General features: G+C 32.3%; 1 protein-coding gene across 9 annotated transcripts in view; it reads right to left on the bottom strand.

Annotated features, from left to right (window-relative positions):
* LOC105489946 (protocadherin 9) overlaps positions 1 to 17751 on the bottom strand; it is a 944009-nt gene that overhangs the window by 608711 nt on the left and 317547 nt on the right. For 5 of the 9 annotated variants that reach the window (XM_011755108.2, XM_011755111.2, XM_071081609.1 and 2 more), the window contains exon 3: positions 6511 to 6612. The exons of 2 other annotated variants lie outside the window; for them this stretch is intronic. In XM_011755108.2, the coding sequence (XP_011753410.1) occupies positions 6511 to 6612 (102 nt within the window). The remainder of the gene's footprint in view (positions 1 to 6510; positions 6613 to 17751) is intronic. 2 more of the 9 variants (XM_071081610.1, XM_071081613.1) reach the window with 1 other exon arrangement.

Below are 17751 nucleotides of genomic sequence, written 5' to 3'. Positions count from 1 at the left end.
ATTGCTCTTATGATGTGTTCTTCCTGCATCTTGAATATCTCTTATTTTAGCACTGCTTACACTTTATGGTAACACGTTGATATGAGTATACTCCCTTGGACTGTAATATCTGAAACACAAAGAATCATGTTTGTATATACAAGTGATGTACTTGGCATGTGTAGCATTGCCTCTGGTATACTTGCTGGATAAATATTTATGGAAGGAAGAAAGGAAGGGAGGGAGGGAAGAAAGGAAGAGCGGGAGAGAAAAAAGGAGAGACAGATTAATACATGACTCATAGACTGGGTTCAGCATAATTATGAAAAAAGAGAGGTTGGATAATTTGTTTCCCCTCTAAAGAAGTCTCAACTTTGTGTTTGTGAGCAAAAACAGAGGAAGGGATGTCTAGTACCCTATCCGTGTTTACTTGATTTAAGGAACATACTGACGGCCCCGTTTACAAAATGAAATCAATTCACATCAGAAAGCAGAGATATGTAGTATAGAGCTGACCAAATATGTCTGTTTTTATATTTGCTTACATCCCTCTTAAAATTAACACAAAATTTTCTCAAGCATAAGTTCAATAGTCTGAAATAAACCAACAATCATGTTTCTAGAAAACTGTATTATACATAGGCATTAGTGTATGTAGTGTTTCTATACTACTGTAGTATAAGTTCTTTAAATTCTTGGTAATTTGTTACAAATTCACATATGCTTATTTCGCAAGCAATAGGATCCTGTCAAATATTTTAAGGAATTTTTTGAAAATATATCTCTATATAACACAAATTTTACCCAACAGATCTATATTAAGTTCAAAGATTCCTAAATGCTATTTGGAATTGTAGCCAGAAATTGTCCTGTGATTTGTTAGAAACTATTTTCCAGGTCAATCTTACCTAAAATGGCATAAGATCTTTGACTATTCCCAGTTGGGCATGTCAGGGCTTAACTCTAACAATTCTCCAATCCAATATGTATTTTATTTGTCATTTTTCTGAAGTGCAGTTTTGGAACCTTCATGGTAAAAGGGTGAAAAACTTCTTTATCTAGTGAGTGAGCCAGACTGACACCCAACATGCTTTCTCTAAAACTTGTCATATATGCAATGTTTCACAGTGACTGAGATGTAAAATATTGCTTATCATTTTTCTTAATTTATTGTACTTTGGAGAGTGATGTTACTAAAAATTTAAATATTTTAACATGTTAGGAGTTATTCCCCAAATATGCATGTATGTAAGTATGTAAATAACACGTACGTGTGGGTATATGTATCATTTACTACCCTGGGGTTTTCCAAAAAGCTGTCCTTATGAAGAAAGAAAAAACTAGCTTGTGAATTAATTTTGTGTTATTAGCAAATAGCTATTAATTGTAAATAACTTTATTACTCTAAAATATAATGTAAAAATCTTCAGAGAATTATTGCAAAATGATTTACCTAATTATTTTAATTTTAAAGCTGATACCAACAGCAACACCTATTCTAAGGACTGAACATATTTATTTGTGTACTTGTACATAATTATGTAAATGTACTTGGGTAATATGACTACATAATCATGAAGAACAGGAAAATACAGGTATGTGGTATAATATTCATAATGCAGCAATAACAGGAAAATATAGGTGTGTTGTATAATCTTCATACACTAAATCAGATTTAATGTATGAATATTTTTTTAAAAAGAAAATAAAAGACCAAGTAAGACAAAAGCAAAAGTGTTTTGGCTTTATATCTTTCATATTTTAATATTTAAAAGTAGTAGATAATGTTACCATGTTGCTCCTGCTCCATTTGGTATTATTTAAACAATAACGTTCTAGACTGTGTAACAAACTGAGCCCCATTGTCCTCTAGCTAACAGTGTGTCCTTGGTTGGTGATCTAGGCTCAAGATCACCTAGGCACCTATAACTTTATCTTAATGAGGAGGAAAATTAGACTTACCTTGAAGACAATTGTCTTGAATTAGGTATCACATAAAAATAGTTTAATACATTGTAGTTCTCCTCTCACACACTCCTCTTACTCACCATTTGACATATTTTAATTTTATTAAATATTTCTGTCACATGACACAATTGGCAATTTCATGAAACTCATGGCAATTTAACTTCTACTCATTTAATGAATCCAACAAAACTTGTGTTATGAATTTACATAAAAGGTCAAAAATATGTTCCTTATCAAAATGGTTTTCTCAAATTTTCTGTGGAGATTTATAGCAGTGGCCCATCCTGGGATATCTTAATCAACCATCTGCACCCATGAATTTCATACTCACGATAACTCCCACATTTCCAAAGCCTAGAGGCTAAAATTCACACTTGTTTTAAAACCCTTCCACCAATCTCCCTAACTCTTAGAGCTAAGATTTCCATCTGACATTGATTTTCGGATTTCACCCCTACAAGGGAGAAGTCTTATCTCAAAAATTCATACACTGAACGCTAAACCATTTTGTAAAATATTATTTAGCTCAAGCATCAAAAACAGTGACAGGGAACAGCTACTCATACTGAGATGCAGTCTTGTGTGAATTCCAGTAACTATGAGACATTTTCCTACAGATTGCAGAATATAGACACTGAAAGCTCTGCTTGCATTATATACTGTTTCATGGGAAAAGTGAATGAAATATAATAGAAAAGAAGTGACAATGAAATATGGATCAAAGATGCTTATTAAAGGCGATAGGCATTTATGGCATAAAAACAATGTGCACTTTTTTATGGTGGTGCTTCGATTTTAATCATTGCAATGCTTTGTGTATCCAATGACAAAAGGTATGTCAGGGAGAGAAAACTTAAACATGACAGTTTAAATTCCACACCATTTTTAAAACCTAGTTTAAGAAAGAAATTCAAGTGTAAACTATTTTATTTAACATTTGCTTGGAAACTTTATGTTTGAAGGTAAAGTCTTTAGATTACTCTGGGATCAGTAATTCTAAGATCTAATTCTAGTGCTATCACTAGCTAGCTCTGAGAGGTAGGGCAAGCTACTCAATGGCTCTTGTCTTCACTTTATGTTTCAGTAATATGTATCGGTAATCTCTGGTCCCTGACAATCAAATAGCCTGTGAGGTTTTTTGCTTGTTTGTTGTTACTTAGATAATATCATGGCATAGTTATCTTTGCAGTTTCTGAAGCCATGTGGCTGTGGCTATCTTCCAGCCCACTCATTCCTGTCTGTGTGCATTTGAGCAAATTATATCACCTCTCAGCGTGTCCTTTTCCCATCTGTAGAATAAGAATAATAATCATACCTACCTAGTGGGATTGCTGTCAGAATTAAATAAGCTATATTTCAACAATTCTAATATTTAAAAAATCCCTTATTTTTGCACATATTAAAACAGGACAAATGTTAAAGAAATCAAAAATAAGCATTTGTCAGAGTTAAATTGGCAGCATTTTACCCTAGCAGTTCATAAAATTGTAGCATGTTTATACTCTAGTGGTAGATTAGAAGAATTATTGTAATGCATATGACGTGCTTAGAATAGTGTCTGGCACAAATTTTTCTCAATAGCTGATATAACATTTCTCTATAAGTAAGCAATACTTCTTATATCTAAGTTAGGAGTGATAGGTTAATAATAAGCTAATAATAATTAAAAACTTGCTGGTCACATCATTCTCGGTTTTATTACGTATCTAGTGTCATAGCATAAAATTAAGAATTTCATCCAGATTAGTCAGCATTCATTGACATTGAATATGACTCTATTTAACAGTATAGTTTTCTACAGTTAAATATTTGTGTACTTGTGTGTTAAACAGAACAATCATCTTTCTTTTTACTATATTAAAATGATTAAAAGGGAGGGGAAATATACATTGTGAAAAAATAAAAATTAGGGAACACCAGGCTTGGTACAGAATTGAATATAATGAAAAATAACATTGCAGATGCCAATTTTGTAGGTTATAATCACCTTCCATTGTTAATTCTCAAGAATAATTAACACTAGATTAATAACCTTTAAAAAAGTGGTTACTAAAACTACCCATTTTATTATTGGTCTACAGATATTAAGCATATATACAGAAACCTTGTATCTTAGAATGTTTTTTAAAAAACTTGAAAGATGACATCACTTATCTCTTTTCTTCAAGTTTTATTTTATAAGAAATTTCAGATATTGTCTCTCTGAATTTAATAAAAAATGCATGTTAAAGAAATTAAATGTATTATGATAAACAGTTTAAACTAACCAAGGATAAAATGTGAATGATGGGAGAATATACAAATAAACTTCTTGAAACAGTCCCTAGCACAGAGTACAAGGTACTATTTAACACAGAAAGATATTTAACTGTAGAAAACTATGCTGTTGAGTAAGTATAAGTTGTCAATATCATCATCATTATTTAGTATCACAGATCATCAGGGATGGGTAGGGCCTTCCAGACAACGTAGTTCAAAACCATTCAGAGAAAATGGGCCTGGAGCAAGATGGTTAAGTGAGAATTTATGCAATGAAAGATTTATAGAAATATTTTGCCTTCTTTGTTTATAAATAAACCATAGTAGATTTATTTTCATGGTTCTTTGACAAATGGTCTAATAATATAAATAAACATCATAATTCTAGATGCCATTTTTTTTCTTCAAATTCTCTAGACTTTTAGTCAAACCCTGTACAAACTGTTTTCTTGTGCTTTGGACCTTATAAAATATCTAAGGGAGAAAAAAGTATGATTTATAGAAAATTATTTGAATTATATCTCATTTAAATTCTCTACAAAAAATAATGAAATCTTCAATAAATCATCTCACCACTTTTGGTAATCAAGGGGATTTTCTGAGGAAGATGGTCTGAGGAGTATGGTAAGTCAATAAACACAAACATAAAATGTTATAAAAATAAATATAATTCTTAGAAATCTGAGATCTACTTGGATCTTAATGACTTTCACAACATCCTGGGAGGGTTTTGTACTATTTATTTTAATCTTCACTTATGAAGAAAGAAATTTCTCTGCCATCCAATTAGAACTATTGTGTTATTGTTGGTAATTAATGGGAACAATTTTATTGTCTTAGATAGTTAAAATGTACACAGTGAAGAGGAAAAAATCAAAGGCTTAACAACTATGGTTCTTCGCTCAATGTTCAAGCGATTTAGGTTTTGGATAAAAAAAGAAAGAAAAATATTAAAAAGTATATATACTGAAGTTTAGAAACACATTTCTAAGTATTCAGACCCACACAAAGTAAAATAAATAGAATAAGAATATGCGAAGGAAAATTAGGGGATAGAGTTGTTCAAAATATTATTCAATCCTCTTTCAACCTCCACTAATGTTTTATCCAAAAAGAAGTTGCTTTCTATATTAAGTCTCTGTTAATCAAAGCAGTTTCTTCAATATACATTACCAGTGGGATTTTTGAAAATAATAGATTCCTTTAGATGGTAAAAGCAATAATTATTACAATTTTTTTTTTTACTAAAATGATTAAGAAAAGGTTTTAAGGGAATAGAGGGGACCTACGTTCTGTAAGAAAAGAGAATACACACACAGGCACACACACATACGCACACACAGGCACACACACACACGCACACACATACATTACCTCTCTTTCTACAATCTACATGTTACAGCTGAAAAAAAATACGTGAAACAGTACGTATGTTTTGATACTCGTTAACTATTAAAACATAATTCTTTAAAAATGGGACTCTTCTTCCATTTCACAACAATGCAAAAATAGTTAATGCGACTGAACTCTACACTTAAAAATAGTTCAGATAGTAAATTCTATGTCATGTGTTTTTTACCACGACTTGAAAAAAAAATACATGAAAGATAATAGATTTCTATACCCAGCCATAGTGGAACAATTGGCACTAGAAATGCACTTCCAACATAAAAGAAAAAGATAAAAACAACTATGGATCTTCTACCTTTTAACGTGGATGAACTAACTTTTTTTAAAAAAGAAAGTAATGGCTTTTAAGTTCAAAAACACAGGGAAATAAAAGATCAAACTGATAAAAAGTAGTAAAAAAAAAAAAAGGAAAAGCTTCATTAAAATTCAAATTTAACCAGTCACATTAAGCAGCAATGTCTTTCTCATTTTCCTGAGTATGGGAGATGAATCGAATCAATCTTTCAAAATAGGTGTGCTTTTCTTTCTGTTCAATTAATAAATACGAATCAATCCCGAACATCTAGCTTTGAAAGAAAGTTGCTCATTACTTTCTTTAATAGGTAAAAATCAGTACTTTTCATTCCATGTTACTAACATTATGTTTAAGAGTTGGACCTTTATTCAACAGAAAAATTATATATATATATATATTTAATAAATATATATATATATTCCTGGATTTTTGTTCTAAAATTATTTACTTAAAATTATTTTCAAAAGCATTAGTATAAAAATGTGACCACAGAAGAAGTGGGCAGAGAAAATAATACTAGTTAAGATAGAGTATTTAAAATTATGAAGACAATGAAAATTTATCAGTACTAACATGGTCTCTATAGATATATGGCATACCTCGTAATGGCTTTCTTCATTCTCCTGAATGTGGAAACCCGCGGAGCTGGGACATTTCTGAGGAGTGACAGGAATATTGTCACTTTTGCTGTGTGAGTTACACTGAAAGAGATTACCAAATAATTGTGACAAACTACTCCACATTTAGAGTGTCCATTGAGAGACATGGCTGTTTGCTATGAGCCTAATAATGGAATACCACTTGAGCTAACAAGGGTCCACACCAAGAGATACATGCATTAAGATTGAGTGTTTACCACAAAGATTTTTTAATTGTCCCCGGATAAACAAATTGTTAAAATGTTTTTACTAAAACTAGAGAAATATAAGATTCAGTAAATTTACATTTACTTTTTTTAGGCAATATTTATTTATTACATTTATGACTTCAGTAGCTAAAGCTTATATGGTGCTATTTGGGTGAGATATTATTTAAGAGTTTGATATATATTACACACATATTGGCCTGTGACATAGATATTATTAACTACCTCCATTTACAGAAGAGGAGACTGAAGCATAATTCCTCCCCCCATAAAGTTATGCTGTTGCCTAGCCTTTCTGGAACCATTCCCCATATCCTTATCTACCACATGAACTGCCTTTTAAGTGATACATTTGAAATAGATGAAACTGAAAAAGCAGAAGTTTAGGGTCTTAAAATACGAATTGACTTATTTCTGTACTAAATAGACAGCACTTTTAAAAAACAGGTTATCTAAAATAATTTGCCTGGAAATTGATATGAATTATAGAACATAAGACATTACATTATGGCTTGGCCTTTCTCTGTGAACATATTAAAATGACAGTTTTCCATATCCCTCACACAAGTTTTTCATGTGAAAAGAAGACATTTTCCACTTCCTGTTTTCTTACTTCTTTTCTATATCTTTAATTAGACTCAAGGAAAGCAATATTTGTAAGTATTGCTGTTTGGCCATTTATTAAACATAACTTTGTAGGTTTTAAGGTTTCTACTTTGATAAAAATATATTGTTGTGCCTCCAGAAGAGGTTCATCATTATATATAACCTTTCTTCTTAAATAAAACTATAATATATGCATAGATTTCATGACATTATGAGCAAAGAGACTATTCTTTTCAAAGCTACTATGCCATGTTTCCTATTCATTGATTAAATGCTACCTTTACTAGCTTAAAGAAAAATCTGTTAGAAAATTACTGTTAGACATTTTTAAAAGCAAATGTGTTTTAGAATTTTACTAGCTCAAAGAAAAATCTGTTAGAAAATTACTGTTAGACATTTTAAAAAGCAAATGTGTTTTAGAATTTTAATATATTGTGTTCACTCTATTTTCATTTCAAGATCATCATTTTGTATATTTAAATATATGTTAAAGCACTGTCATTACATTTTGAAGATATCAATTATCTCATTTATTTTTATTTGTTTAAAATAAACAGCTATGTGGCAATGAAGAAGGCATAACTTTAAATTCATATACCCATCACTATAAGCCTTTTAGCATGAAAAATTATTTTGTATCTGTTCTCTCTTTACAATTTAATTTTAACCCTATTCAAAACTTACCTCCTCTAGCAACTCTCTTCATGCGTTATTCAACAAATGTTGACTGCCATTTTAACCTGTTTTTAAGTAACTTTCATGTGTAATTTGTAAAATGTTCCCTTGCAATATTTATTATTTGAATGTTCCTAAGTTTGTCTGAACAAATTCACTGTTAGCAACAAAGGCCTTTCCTCTCCACAGCCGTTTTTTTGGCATACAAAAAAAAAAAAAAAAAAAAAAAAAAAAGAGCATAGACCTTAAAACAGTTATTTTCATCTGTAATGTCCATAGACATTTTAATCATTCAAATCCTATCCCTAGCCTCTCCACATATCTATTCATGCTGATTAATCTTTTTAAAAGATTTCATGTATTATACAGTTTTTCTCCTAAGAAACATTTCCTAAATTTCTCTGGCCCGGCAGTGAGTCTCACTCTGACTATATATTAGAATCACCTGGGGAGATTTTTAAAAATGTCAATGACTGAGCCCCACCTCACATCAGTTAAATTGAAGCTCAGATACAAATATTTTTAAAATATTCAGGCAATTCTAATGTGTAGCCAGAGTTTAGAATCCTTGGGTTAAGGTAAAAATTTCCTTGTCTAGCACTCAGGAAGCTACATTAAATTTTGGCCTCACTCCTATTTCAATCTGATATCTTCCTCCACAGAATTTTTTCTTCCTTGTTAAAATTTAACCCATCATATATTGGGTTTCCCCCCACCCCATGGATATATCATAAAAGTGTCTGAGTCTGAAAAAAATCCTATATTTGTATAATAGTTTTTGCTTTAAATACAAAATCTTATGTATTATCTACAAGGAACCTCTGTAGACTGGTAGAAAATATAATCCACCCTTTAACAGATTATGAAGACACAGGTTCAGATATATTCATTGCCATTTGCTCAAGGATTTGCCCTGTAAAAACAGGACAAGTGTTCACTTCATTCTATTTTGGGCAATTTCTACTGTGCCATATCTCCCTTAATGGGTTCATCTATTACTCATTCATTCACTCATTCTATTGTTTGTTTGTTTGATAATCAGACATTTACTGAGTGCATGTTATGTGTCAAGATTGTACTGGATCATCAAGATATGGCGTTTAATATCTGTAATACTCTCACATTAGCCCTGAAACAATATGAAAATAAATAACCACCATGATGCGTGAACATGCCACCTGCAGACTGCTAAGGGACAGAGAAGAGTATGCATAGACTCCCAGGTTAGACACATGAATAGAGAGTCTCAAGAGATGGACTGATGAGGGAATCATGGTTAGCACACATTTGTGACAGAAGGAACTGCATATGCAAAGGCCAGAAGACACGAATTCTCATGAGCCATGAGTAATTTGATAGTAGTTCAAACATGAAGAATGTAAGGATTGATTTCAGAGGAAATAGAACCTGTCAGTGCATTAAATTCAATAGTACAACATATAACAAGATGTTGTAGAATTGGACTTCATATAAAGGCCAACAGTGCCAAGAGTGAGCTTTAAAGGTCATTCTTTTTCTTCCAACTTTTCCAAGAAAATATGCAACATAACAAAATGAGTGCATTTGCAATATCATTGTGATGCCAAGTTAAGTCCTTCCATCCCTGAAAGATCTCACCCCTAAGCCTCTCCTGTGTTTCATTCTGGAGCAGCTCTTGTTTTTGGAACAGTGAATGGCATCAAAGGAAAATTTTTAACTTACTGTTCTTTCCTTATTTTTTAAAATTGAGTCTTATGAGGTAAATTTCCTCTGCAAATTATAAATATATAACTCAGAGCAAAATAAAAGAAAAAAGTAACACCGTAAACAATATTTTGAGATTAACTATTATAAATAGCCAAACTTTTAAGGAAAAAAATTCTTATGGGAAAAAATTGAATCACTATGAATCCTTCCTAACAAATTTCTACTTCCGGAAGAGTTGCAACATTTTCTAAAAATAATATTTATTTTAGAAGTCTCAGCTTGGTGCAATGGCTCACGCCTGTAATCCCAGCACTTTGGGAGGTTGAAGTGGGCGGATCACCTGTGGTCAGGAGTTTGAGACCAGCCTGGTCAACACGGCAAAACCCCGTCTAATGAAAATATAAAAATTAACCGGGTGTGGTGGTGCATGCTTGTAATCCCAGCTACTTGGGAGTCTGAGGCACAAGAATAGCTTGAACTCAGGAGGTTGAGGTTGCAGTGAGCCGAGATTACACCACCACACTCCAGACTGGGTGACAGAATGAGACTCTGTCTCAAAAAAAAAAAAAAAAAAACCTCTCAAGTTTCATCCAACCCAACAATTTTACTGTTTGCCAAATTTAATATAAATGACTGCATATTGAATTATGGGTAAGATGGATTTGCTAAATCAGATTTATATTGGGGGGTACATATGTAAATCAAACTTGAGAAGTCTAAAGTTCAATAATAACAATCATATTCAATGAAAATACATTTGTTTTATACTTTAAACCAGTTCTTTATTTTTCATCACCTATGATTGAAAGTCTGTATTGTAATATGTGGATAAATCTTGCCACTCCAAAACATCCATCCTATAGAAATACTGGCTCAAAGTTTTCACATAATCAGGTATTTTTACTCTTTCATTTTTGATACAAATTTTCAAAAAAGAACTTCTAGCCATATTAAGAGAAAAATAATCAACAGTAGTAAAAACAACAAAGTTTTATGAAAGATCTTTTTATGAAAAACACAGCTGTTTTCTTTGCTAAAAAGAGGGTTCTTTACATTTTCCACTCAACTGTAATGCGGTAGCAATGTTTAATATTATTTATGATTCTATTACTACTCCTACTTTCTTACAAAATCAAAGTTTTTTACTAAAAATCAATAGCACTTTCATAAAAGTTTTGCAGTCATTATAGAGGCAATAGTTTTGTGCTTTTGTGCTATAGGTTTCATTAAATAACACTTCCACTTATTTAAAAACTCCCACTGAAAATGTTATTCCTACCTATTTTAATAAACTAAAGATTCTTTTCACGAAGAATTCTAAAACAGAACATTTGTTTAATAATTCAAAAGAAATTCATATTTGCAGAAATGAATCTACTTTAAATAATAGTCTAAACTTAGTGTCTTCAACTTCTCTCTATCCATTTTTTTAGAGATCCGCATGTATTAGGTTTCAAGCACGCCCATTCCACTGAAATGGCCCTACTACAATCACCTATGATTTACACATTACTAATTCAAATGGCAATTCTCAGTTCTTATCTAATGCAACACAACTGAGTACTACCTCTTGTTTCATTTATGTATTGGCTTTCAAGGACGCTATACACTCATGGCTTTCTTCTCCTGCTCTCTCTCTGGAATCATGCAACTGTTTGTGCTGTTGTCAAAATTGAAAGGACTAGAGAGGATGAAATGAGTACTTCCTCAGAAACTGTTTTCCTCAGTGGAGTCAGTTTAGCAATTACACCCATATTGAACAGGTTCTGATTCCAAAATATTTTCTCAGACACAGGAACAATCTTCTATCCATAAGAAGATAAGAAAAGAGCTCTTAGAACACCTCCAATCATTCTTTCATCAAAGCACGTATCTTTATACTTATATCTAGAAACTAATAAAATTTATATTTTAAGAGACCCACAGTACAGATTCTTATTCTTTCTGAAAAATTGTTCTAATCATTTAGTATCCTGAAATTTATTCTGGCCCAAATAAGGATATCTTGAGCCTATACCCACAGCCTTTTCTTTAATGTTTTCTATGTACTTTCTTTTTTTGCTTATTTTTTGTTATCTTTAAACATAACCAGAAAATTGAGCTAAAATGCTCATCAAACTTTATTGAACAAATCAGTGTTCAGCTGCAGTGACACCTATTTTGATTTAAAATGAAAATGTCATATGACAAATTTTTAAAACCGAATGTTATATAAATGCCTAATCAAATCATAGAAATGTAGATGGCTATAATACATATTAATTTCAAAATGGGGATTGCTTATGTGAAATGAGAAAAATAGGCAGATCATAAAAGGATATGAAGGAAATGTTAACTCTAGAGTATCCAGAGAGTCTGGTTTTTTTAATTTTTTTGGCTTTTTTCTTTAAAAAAACATTTTTTCTTTAAAACTTTGAGACAGAAATCAATACACAAAAATCAGTAGCATTTCTACACAATAAATATTCAATCAAGCACCAAAACAAGAAGTTAATCCCATTTACAATAGCTACAAAAAAGACCTATGAATATATTTTACCAAGGAGTTGAAAGATCTTTACAAGAAAAACTACCAAACACTGATTTAAAAAAAGTCATAAATTGCACAAATGGAAAAACATCCCATGTTCGTAGATTGGAAGAATTAATATTGTCAAAATGACCATACTGCCCAAAGCAATCTATGGATTCAGTGCAATCCCTATCAAAATGCCAACATCCCTTTTCACAGAAGTACGAAAAAAACATATCCTTTTTAAAAGACATCTGTTGAAAATCCATATAGAACCAAAAATAGCCTGAATAGTCAAAGCAATCCCAAGCAAAAAAAAAAAAAAAAAAAAAAAAAAAGAAAGAAAGAAAAAGCTGGAGGCATCATATTACTAGACCTCAAATTATACTACAAGGTTATCATTAAAAAAAAAAAAAAAAAAAAAACTGGAGACAGAAATATCGTAAAATGTTAGCATATTTTAATTCTAGGTGATGAGGACATAGGTATTTTCTTTTCTTTTTCTTTTTTTTTTTTTTTTTGAAACGGAGTCTCGCTCTGTCGCCCAGGCTGGAGTGCAGTGGCGCAATCTCAGCTCTCTACAAGCTCCGCCTCCCGGGTTCCCGCCATTCTCCTGCCTCAGCCTCCCGAGTAGCTGGGACTACAGGCGCCCGCCACCTCGCCCGGCTGATTTTTGGTATTTTTGTGTGACGGGGTTTCACCATGTTAGCCAGGATGGTCTCGATCTCCTGACCTCGTGATCTGCCCGCCTCGGCCTCCCAAAGTGCTGGGATTATGGCGTGAGACACCACGCCCAGCCAGGTATTTTCTTATTTCTCTTTTTTGTTCCTAAGTTTTCCAGACACCTGACAATGCAAATACACATAGGAAAACAATTCGCAAAAATAATTTGTTAGTTTAACAAAATTGATAGATCTGGTTAAAAATCTGTTTCATCCAGCTCAAAAGGTTAATGGTTTTGAAAGTGCTTTATAAACTGTAAATGTTGAAATTATGCATCTTCAGAAATAAAGATGCCACATGCATGTAAGGTTTCTTCTGATTTGTCTCAGTCATTCTCCTTTTTGGAAGAAATGTTTTTCCAAAGTTCAGTGAGGAACATGCTAGCTTTTCCTTTTCCTATGGCACTATAGCTTATAGGTCTTTCTCTATTTAATTTAAATACAGTTTTCCCTCTTTTATTTCAAGAGGGTACAGTGATTTGTATTTACCTAGTTGGTTTTGGCTTTACCTTCTAGAAATTATTATTTAAAATTAGGAACATTAAACAAAGCATTTGGCTTAGTCATCATGCTTTCTTCCTCCAACTGAACCCTTGGCAGTTCATGACAAGCAGTAACTTTGTCACAGTAATATATTAACTAACTAGGTAAACTTGAATTTATCCACTGCATAAATAAGCTTATGTTCAACTTCAGGAGCCTGACACATGTTCCTACCCAGTGGATTTTGCAAAGTTCACCTTTCCAGTTCTTCTAGGGGCAGGAGACCTCCTTCAACCCCACTGCAAGTTGACTGGCATCCCTTCAATACTCTCTTGACCCTACAGATAACGCTCATCAATTCCTTTATGTAAGTCCTCTTCTATCCTCACAATTCCCATTCCAGATCTTTCCACCGAGAGACACCCTTTTTTCTTCCTTCTTGATGTCTTAAAGGTGGGAAAAGTCCTCTCTTCTCCCTCAAAAGCACTTCCTCTCTCCTTTGTTCTAACAAGCCATTTCATTTTTAACCAGGTTTGCAGAGTCTAGCCAGATGGAGGTAGTCACTACTGCTCAATGAACAGTGAGAAGCTGACTGTTGCACATGGGATTTATAAGAAAACAAAAGCTGATTTTAAATCGTCTTCTGGAACAGGTCATTAAATAGACCAGTTGACTTCCCTCAGTTATAGTTCCACGTGATCAAGTGAAATTAATAGATAAGATATATTTCTTATTGTGTACTTAGTTGTTGCAAGTGGGCCACTTGTTAAGTGTTTGTATAATATTTACCTCAATTTGCTGCCTTATGGTACAATAAATGGAACCAATATGTTCCAAAACAGTTAAGATATAAGAGTGCGTTATGTGTAAAAACACCTTAACAAATCTAAGTAAAAAGAGGATTGGGGAAAAAAAGCTAAGGATGTTGAAGTCTGAAGTAATTCAGTAAGTGGATTAAGCTTATGTACCAGATAAAACACTTTTTTCCTTTGTTTAGAAAGTCTCCTTTTATATGCTATTCCAAGATTTAATGGTCTCTATCATAGGCTGGCTGACATTTTTCAAACAATTCTAACAATTTAATAAAATGTTTAGGTGCCATGTACCGTAACCAAAAAATAGCTTTATCCTAGCATTTTATTGCGTAAGTGGTATTTCAGAGAAATCTTTTGCCATAAATATCTTGGTTACTATAAAGTTTTAGCAACTCTGTGCATTGTTCATTTCCTGAGAATGCGTGTTCCATTGAGTTTCTGTCTATGTGTGGCTTTCAAGGCTTTTCTTAAGAAACTTTTGACAAATGCAGAAATAAAAGAGATAGAGATAGCAATAGAGTTATATTCCCAAAATAAATAATCATTTAGCTTTGGAGAAAGCTCTGCTAGGCTGAATTTATTCTCCTTTTCTCAGCAAACAATTTAATGAAAGTGGAGAGAAAGGCAAACATAGTTTTTTTGTATTCTTACAGAATTTTTGGTAATGTAATCAAGAATTAAGCAATAGAACTCTATGTCAAACTTATTCAGCAGGTTCCCTCTAAATGTGCAGTAACAGAACTGACCATTAAATGTGCCAGAGTGTTCAAGGCAGATGTGCTAGGTTGCTGGGCATGGGGATGTGAACACAATTCTGCTAAGTGAATAAATAATGGGAATAAGACCATGTATTTTCCGACATCTGGCTGTAAATTCCTTCATAAGTAATTACTATACTTCTAACCTCTCTAACTTAATAGAGATAAACTGGATGCAATTTCAAGTCATTACTAACCAAGGAGGAACAAAACAAAACCACTTTTATGAGAATCACAAATCGTAGCTCCTTCTGTGCACATTATGTCACTTTTTCTTTAAATGGTTCGTGGATGTTATATGAGTTTTACGCAATTCTTTTAACCCAGTTGCTATGAGCATGCATTGAAATAAAATTTCCTTAGAAAGTATACTTCAAACGCTAATGGTCTACACTTTACAATTTTCCCATTGGTTCCCTCCTTGTATTATTACCTTACTGTAAAGCCATTTCACAAGAGCAATAATGCATTGAAAGGCTTTAAATTACAGGATTACATGTTATATTGCTTGAGCAAAGCTCTATTAGTCAGCTTTGCACATTGCAACTTAATTCTGTATTTTAAATAAGTGGATGCAAGCAATGCAGGACTTTGGAACTTCCCAGACCCTTGAAAAGAAATGAAAATAAATACTTCTGTTCAAACGTATTCCAAGGAATACAACAACAGACAATTTTGGGTGCCACAGTTAACCAGGATTATGTTTAAGACCATTGTTTTGCAGTTCATTTCAATTTATTTCATTATTTACTGTGATAAAATCCCTGGGATTTTCCCCATATGATTATCATTTAACCATATTTATACCTTGAAGAAAAACTAAAATGGAAATTTCTGCAACACAGATAAACGTAGATTGACTAAACATTTATTAAATTTCAAATATAATGGGAGAGGTCCTGTTTTAAAAGTGTTCACTAAGAATTTAAGGGTGAACATTTCCAGATTAAACTGAGAGACTTCAGGGATGGAAAAATCATCAATTGCCTTTACTGATTTCCACTGTTGCGTTTCATTTTCTCTCCAGGTAATTAGTATTTCAGAATACGAAAGTCAATCCCTTTTCTAAACTTTCTAAGGAGTTCTGAAATACTGACAGATACATACTGAAACTAACTTGTTAGAAAACAACAGTATTAGTTTATAGCATGTTTCATTAACTGCATATATGAGCCTAAAATGGAGATGAGCCCAAGTATGTAGCAATGGGCTCTCCAGGCAGAAAATAATCTTCTATACAAAGGTGGCCATTTGTGAATTACAATCATAAGTGTGGACACACACACACCATGCTTATGAATACATGTTTTATGTATGTGATTATCTTGTTCAGTTAAGTGATCACATAAACTTGTATTCATGGAATATTTATTAAGCAAAATCAAGCACTGTATCTGCATAAAATATTTCATTTTAAAATATTTTAAAAATTATACATTATATTAATACAAATATTTATTTATAAATTTGTGAAAGTGCTATAAATAAACCACATACCTTACTAAGTTAATCTACATAATACTTAGCATAAATGCATCCTGGATTTTAAGGCAGAATATTTCTGAAAAGATATCCTCATTAAGAATTATAAATACTTTTTGAAATTTCTGTGGTAAGGAGAGGAGTTTTAAAAGCCTAAATTGAATATAATTTCTAGTAATATGGTTATATTTATTTATATTATGAAAATTTTTTGTCCAACATAAACCTTTAACATAATATTAGCCTTGGCTATGTGCATGCCAGTCTTTAGAAACAGTCTGCAGATCAACCTTCAGCCGATGAAATCAGGTAATAAATTTGGAGATTCAAATCTGGCGTGCTTTAAAATGAGTTTAAAATTCAAGGCTGTGTCAATTATTTGAATATTGTCTTTTTGAGGCAAATTCTTTAAAAAGTTCAGTGGTTTACTATGCTTCTCTTTCTGTATAACACTTTATAAAATCAACCCTGAAGCTTGAATTTATATTTGTAAGAGGGTAGATCAAGAGAGAATGCGGTGAGGGGGGAGGGAAAGAAAGGGAGTGCACAAGCTTTCTTTTTTTTAATAGTGCAGTAAAAAGAAACAAACAAACCCTACACTCTGAATATATCATTTCAAATTGTGTTTTTGCAAGTGGAGTGTTTCATGTTTTGCTTTTAAATTCATTTATGCAACTTGAACAGTATCTAAATAGGAGTAAAAATGTCTCACTTTTTAATTACTGATTTAGAGTAAAAAGGATGTTCCTGAATACCCTGGAAATGTGCCACCAGCTATGTAGGGGGTATTGGGCTTGAACCTCAGCTCCATCATCATCTGACTTAGTTTCACAGACTTGGTGGCCTTCTCCATACCGTATAAGTTTAGACCAAAGGATCTCCTCTGCTTATCCAAGTCAAAAACGTAAGATATTATTAGATGTGTTACCTCAAAACTTAAGGTAGATTTTTATTTGCTTGTTTGTTTAATATCATTCTCTAACTTTAGACTTTTATAAAATGATGTAAATAAATGATTAGTTGATCTAAATGATTAGTTGTTAGCTGTAGGAAATATGAAACTTTACCACAACTTTAGTTATACATTTGCTTATCTCACTGATATCTTTGAAAATATGTGATACTCTATTAAAACTAAATTATGATTTTTAACTCTCATTTCCACATATGTTTTTCAGTTCACAAAGAGAAAAACACCACAATCAAAGGCCTGATGTTTGTTGACTGTACCTCCAC

The sequence above is a fragment of the Macaca nemestrina genome, chromosome 16 (assembly GCF_043159975.1).
Source record: "Macaca nemestrina isolate mMacNem1 chromosome 16, mMacNem.hap1, whole genome shotgun sequence".
Classification (NCBI taxonomy): Eukaryota; Metazoa; Chordata; class Mammalia; order Primates; family Cercopithecidae; genus Macaca; species Macaca nemestrina.
Note: the sequence above shows the minus strand (reverse complement) of the source record. Positions and strands in the feature narration are given on the sequence as shown.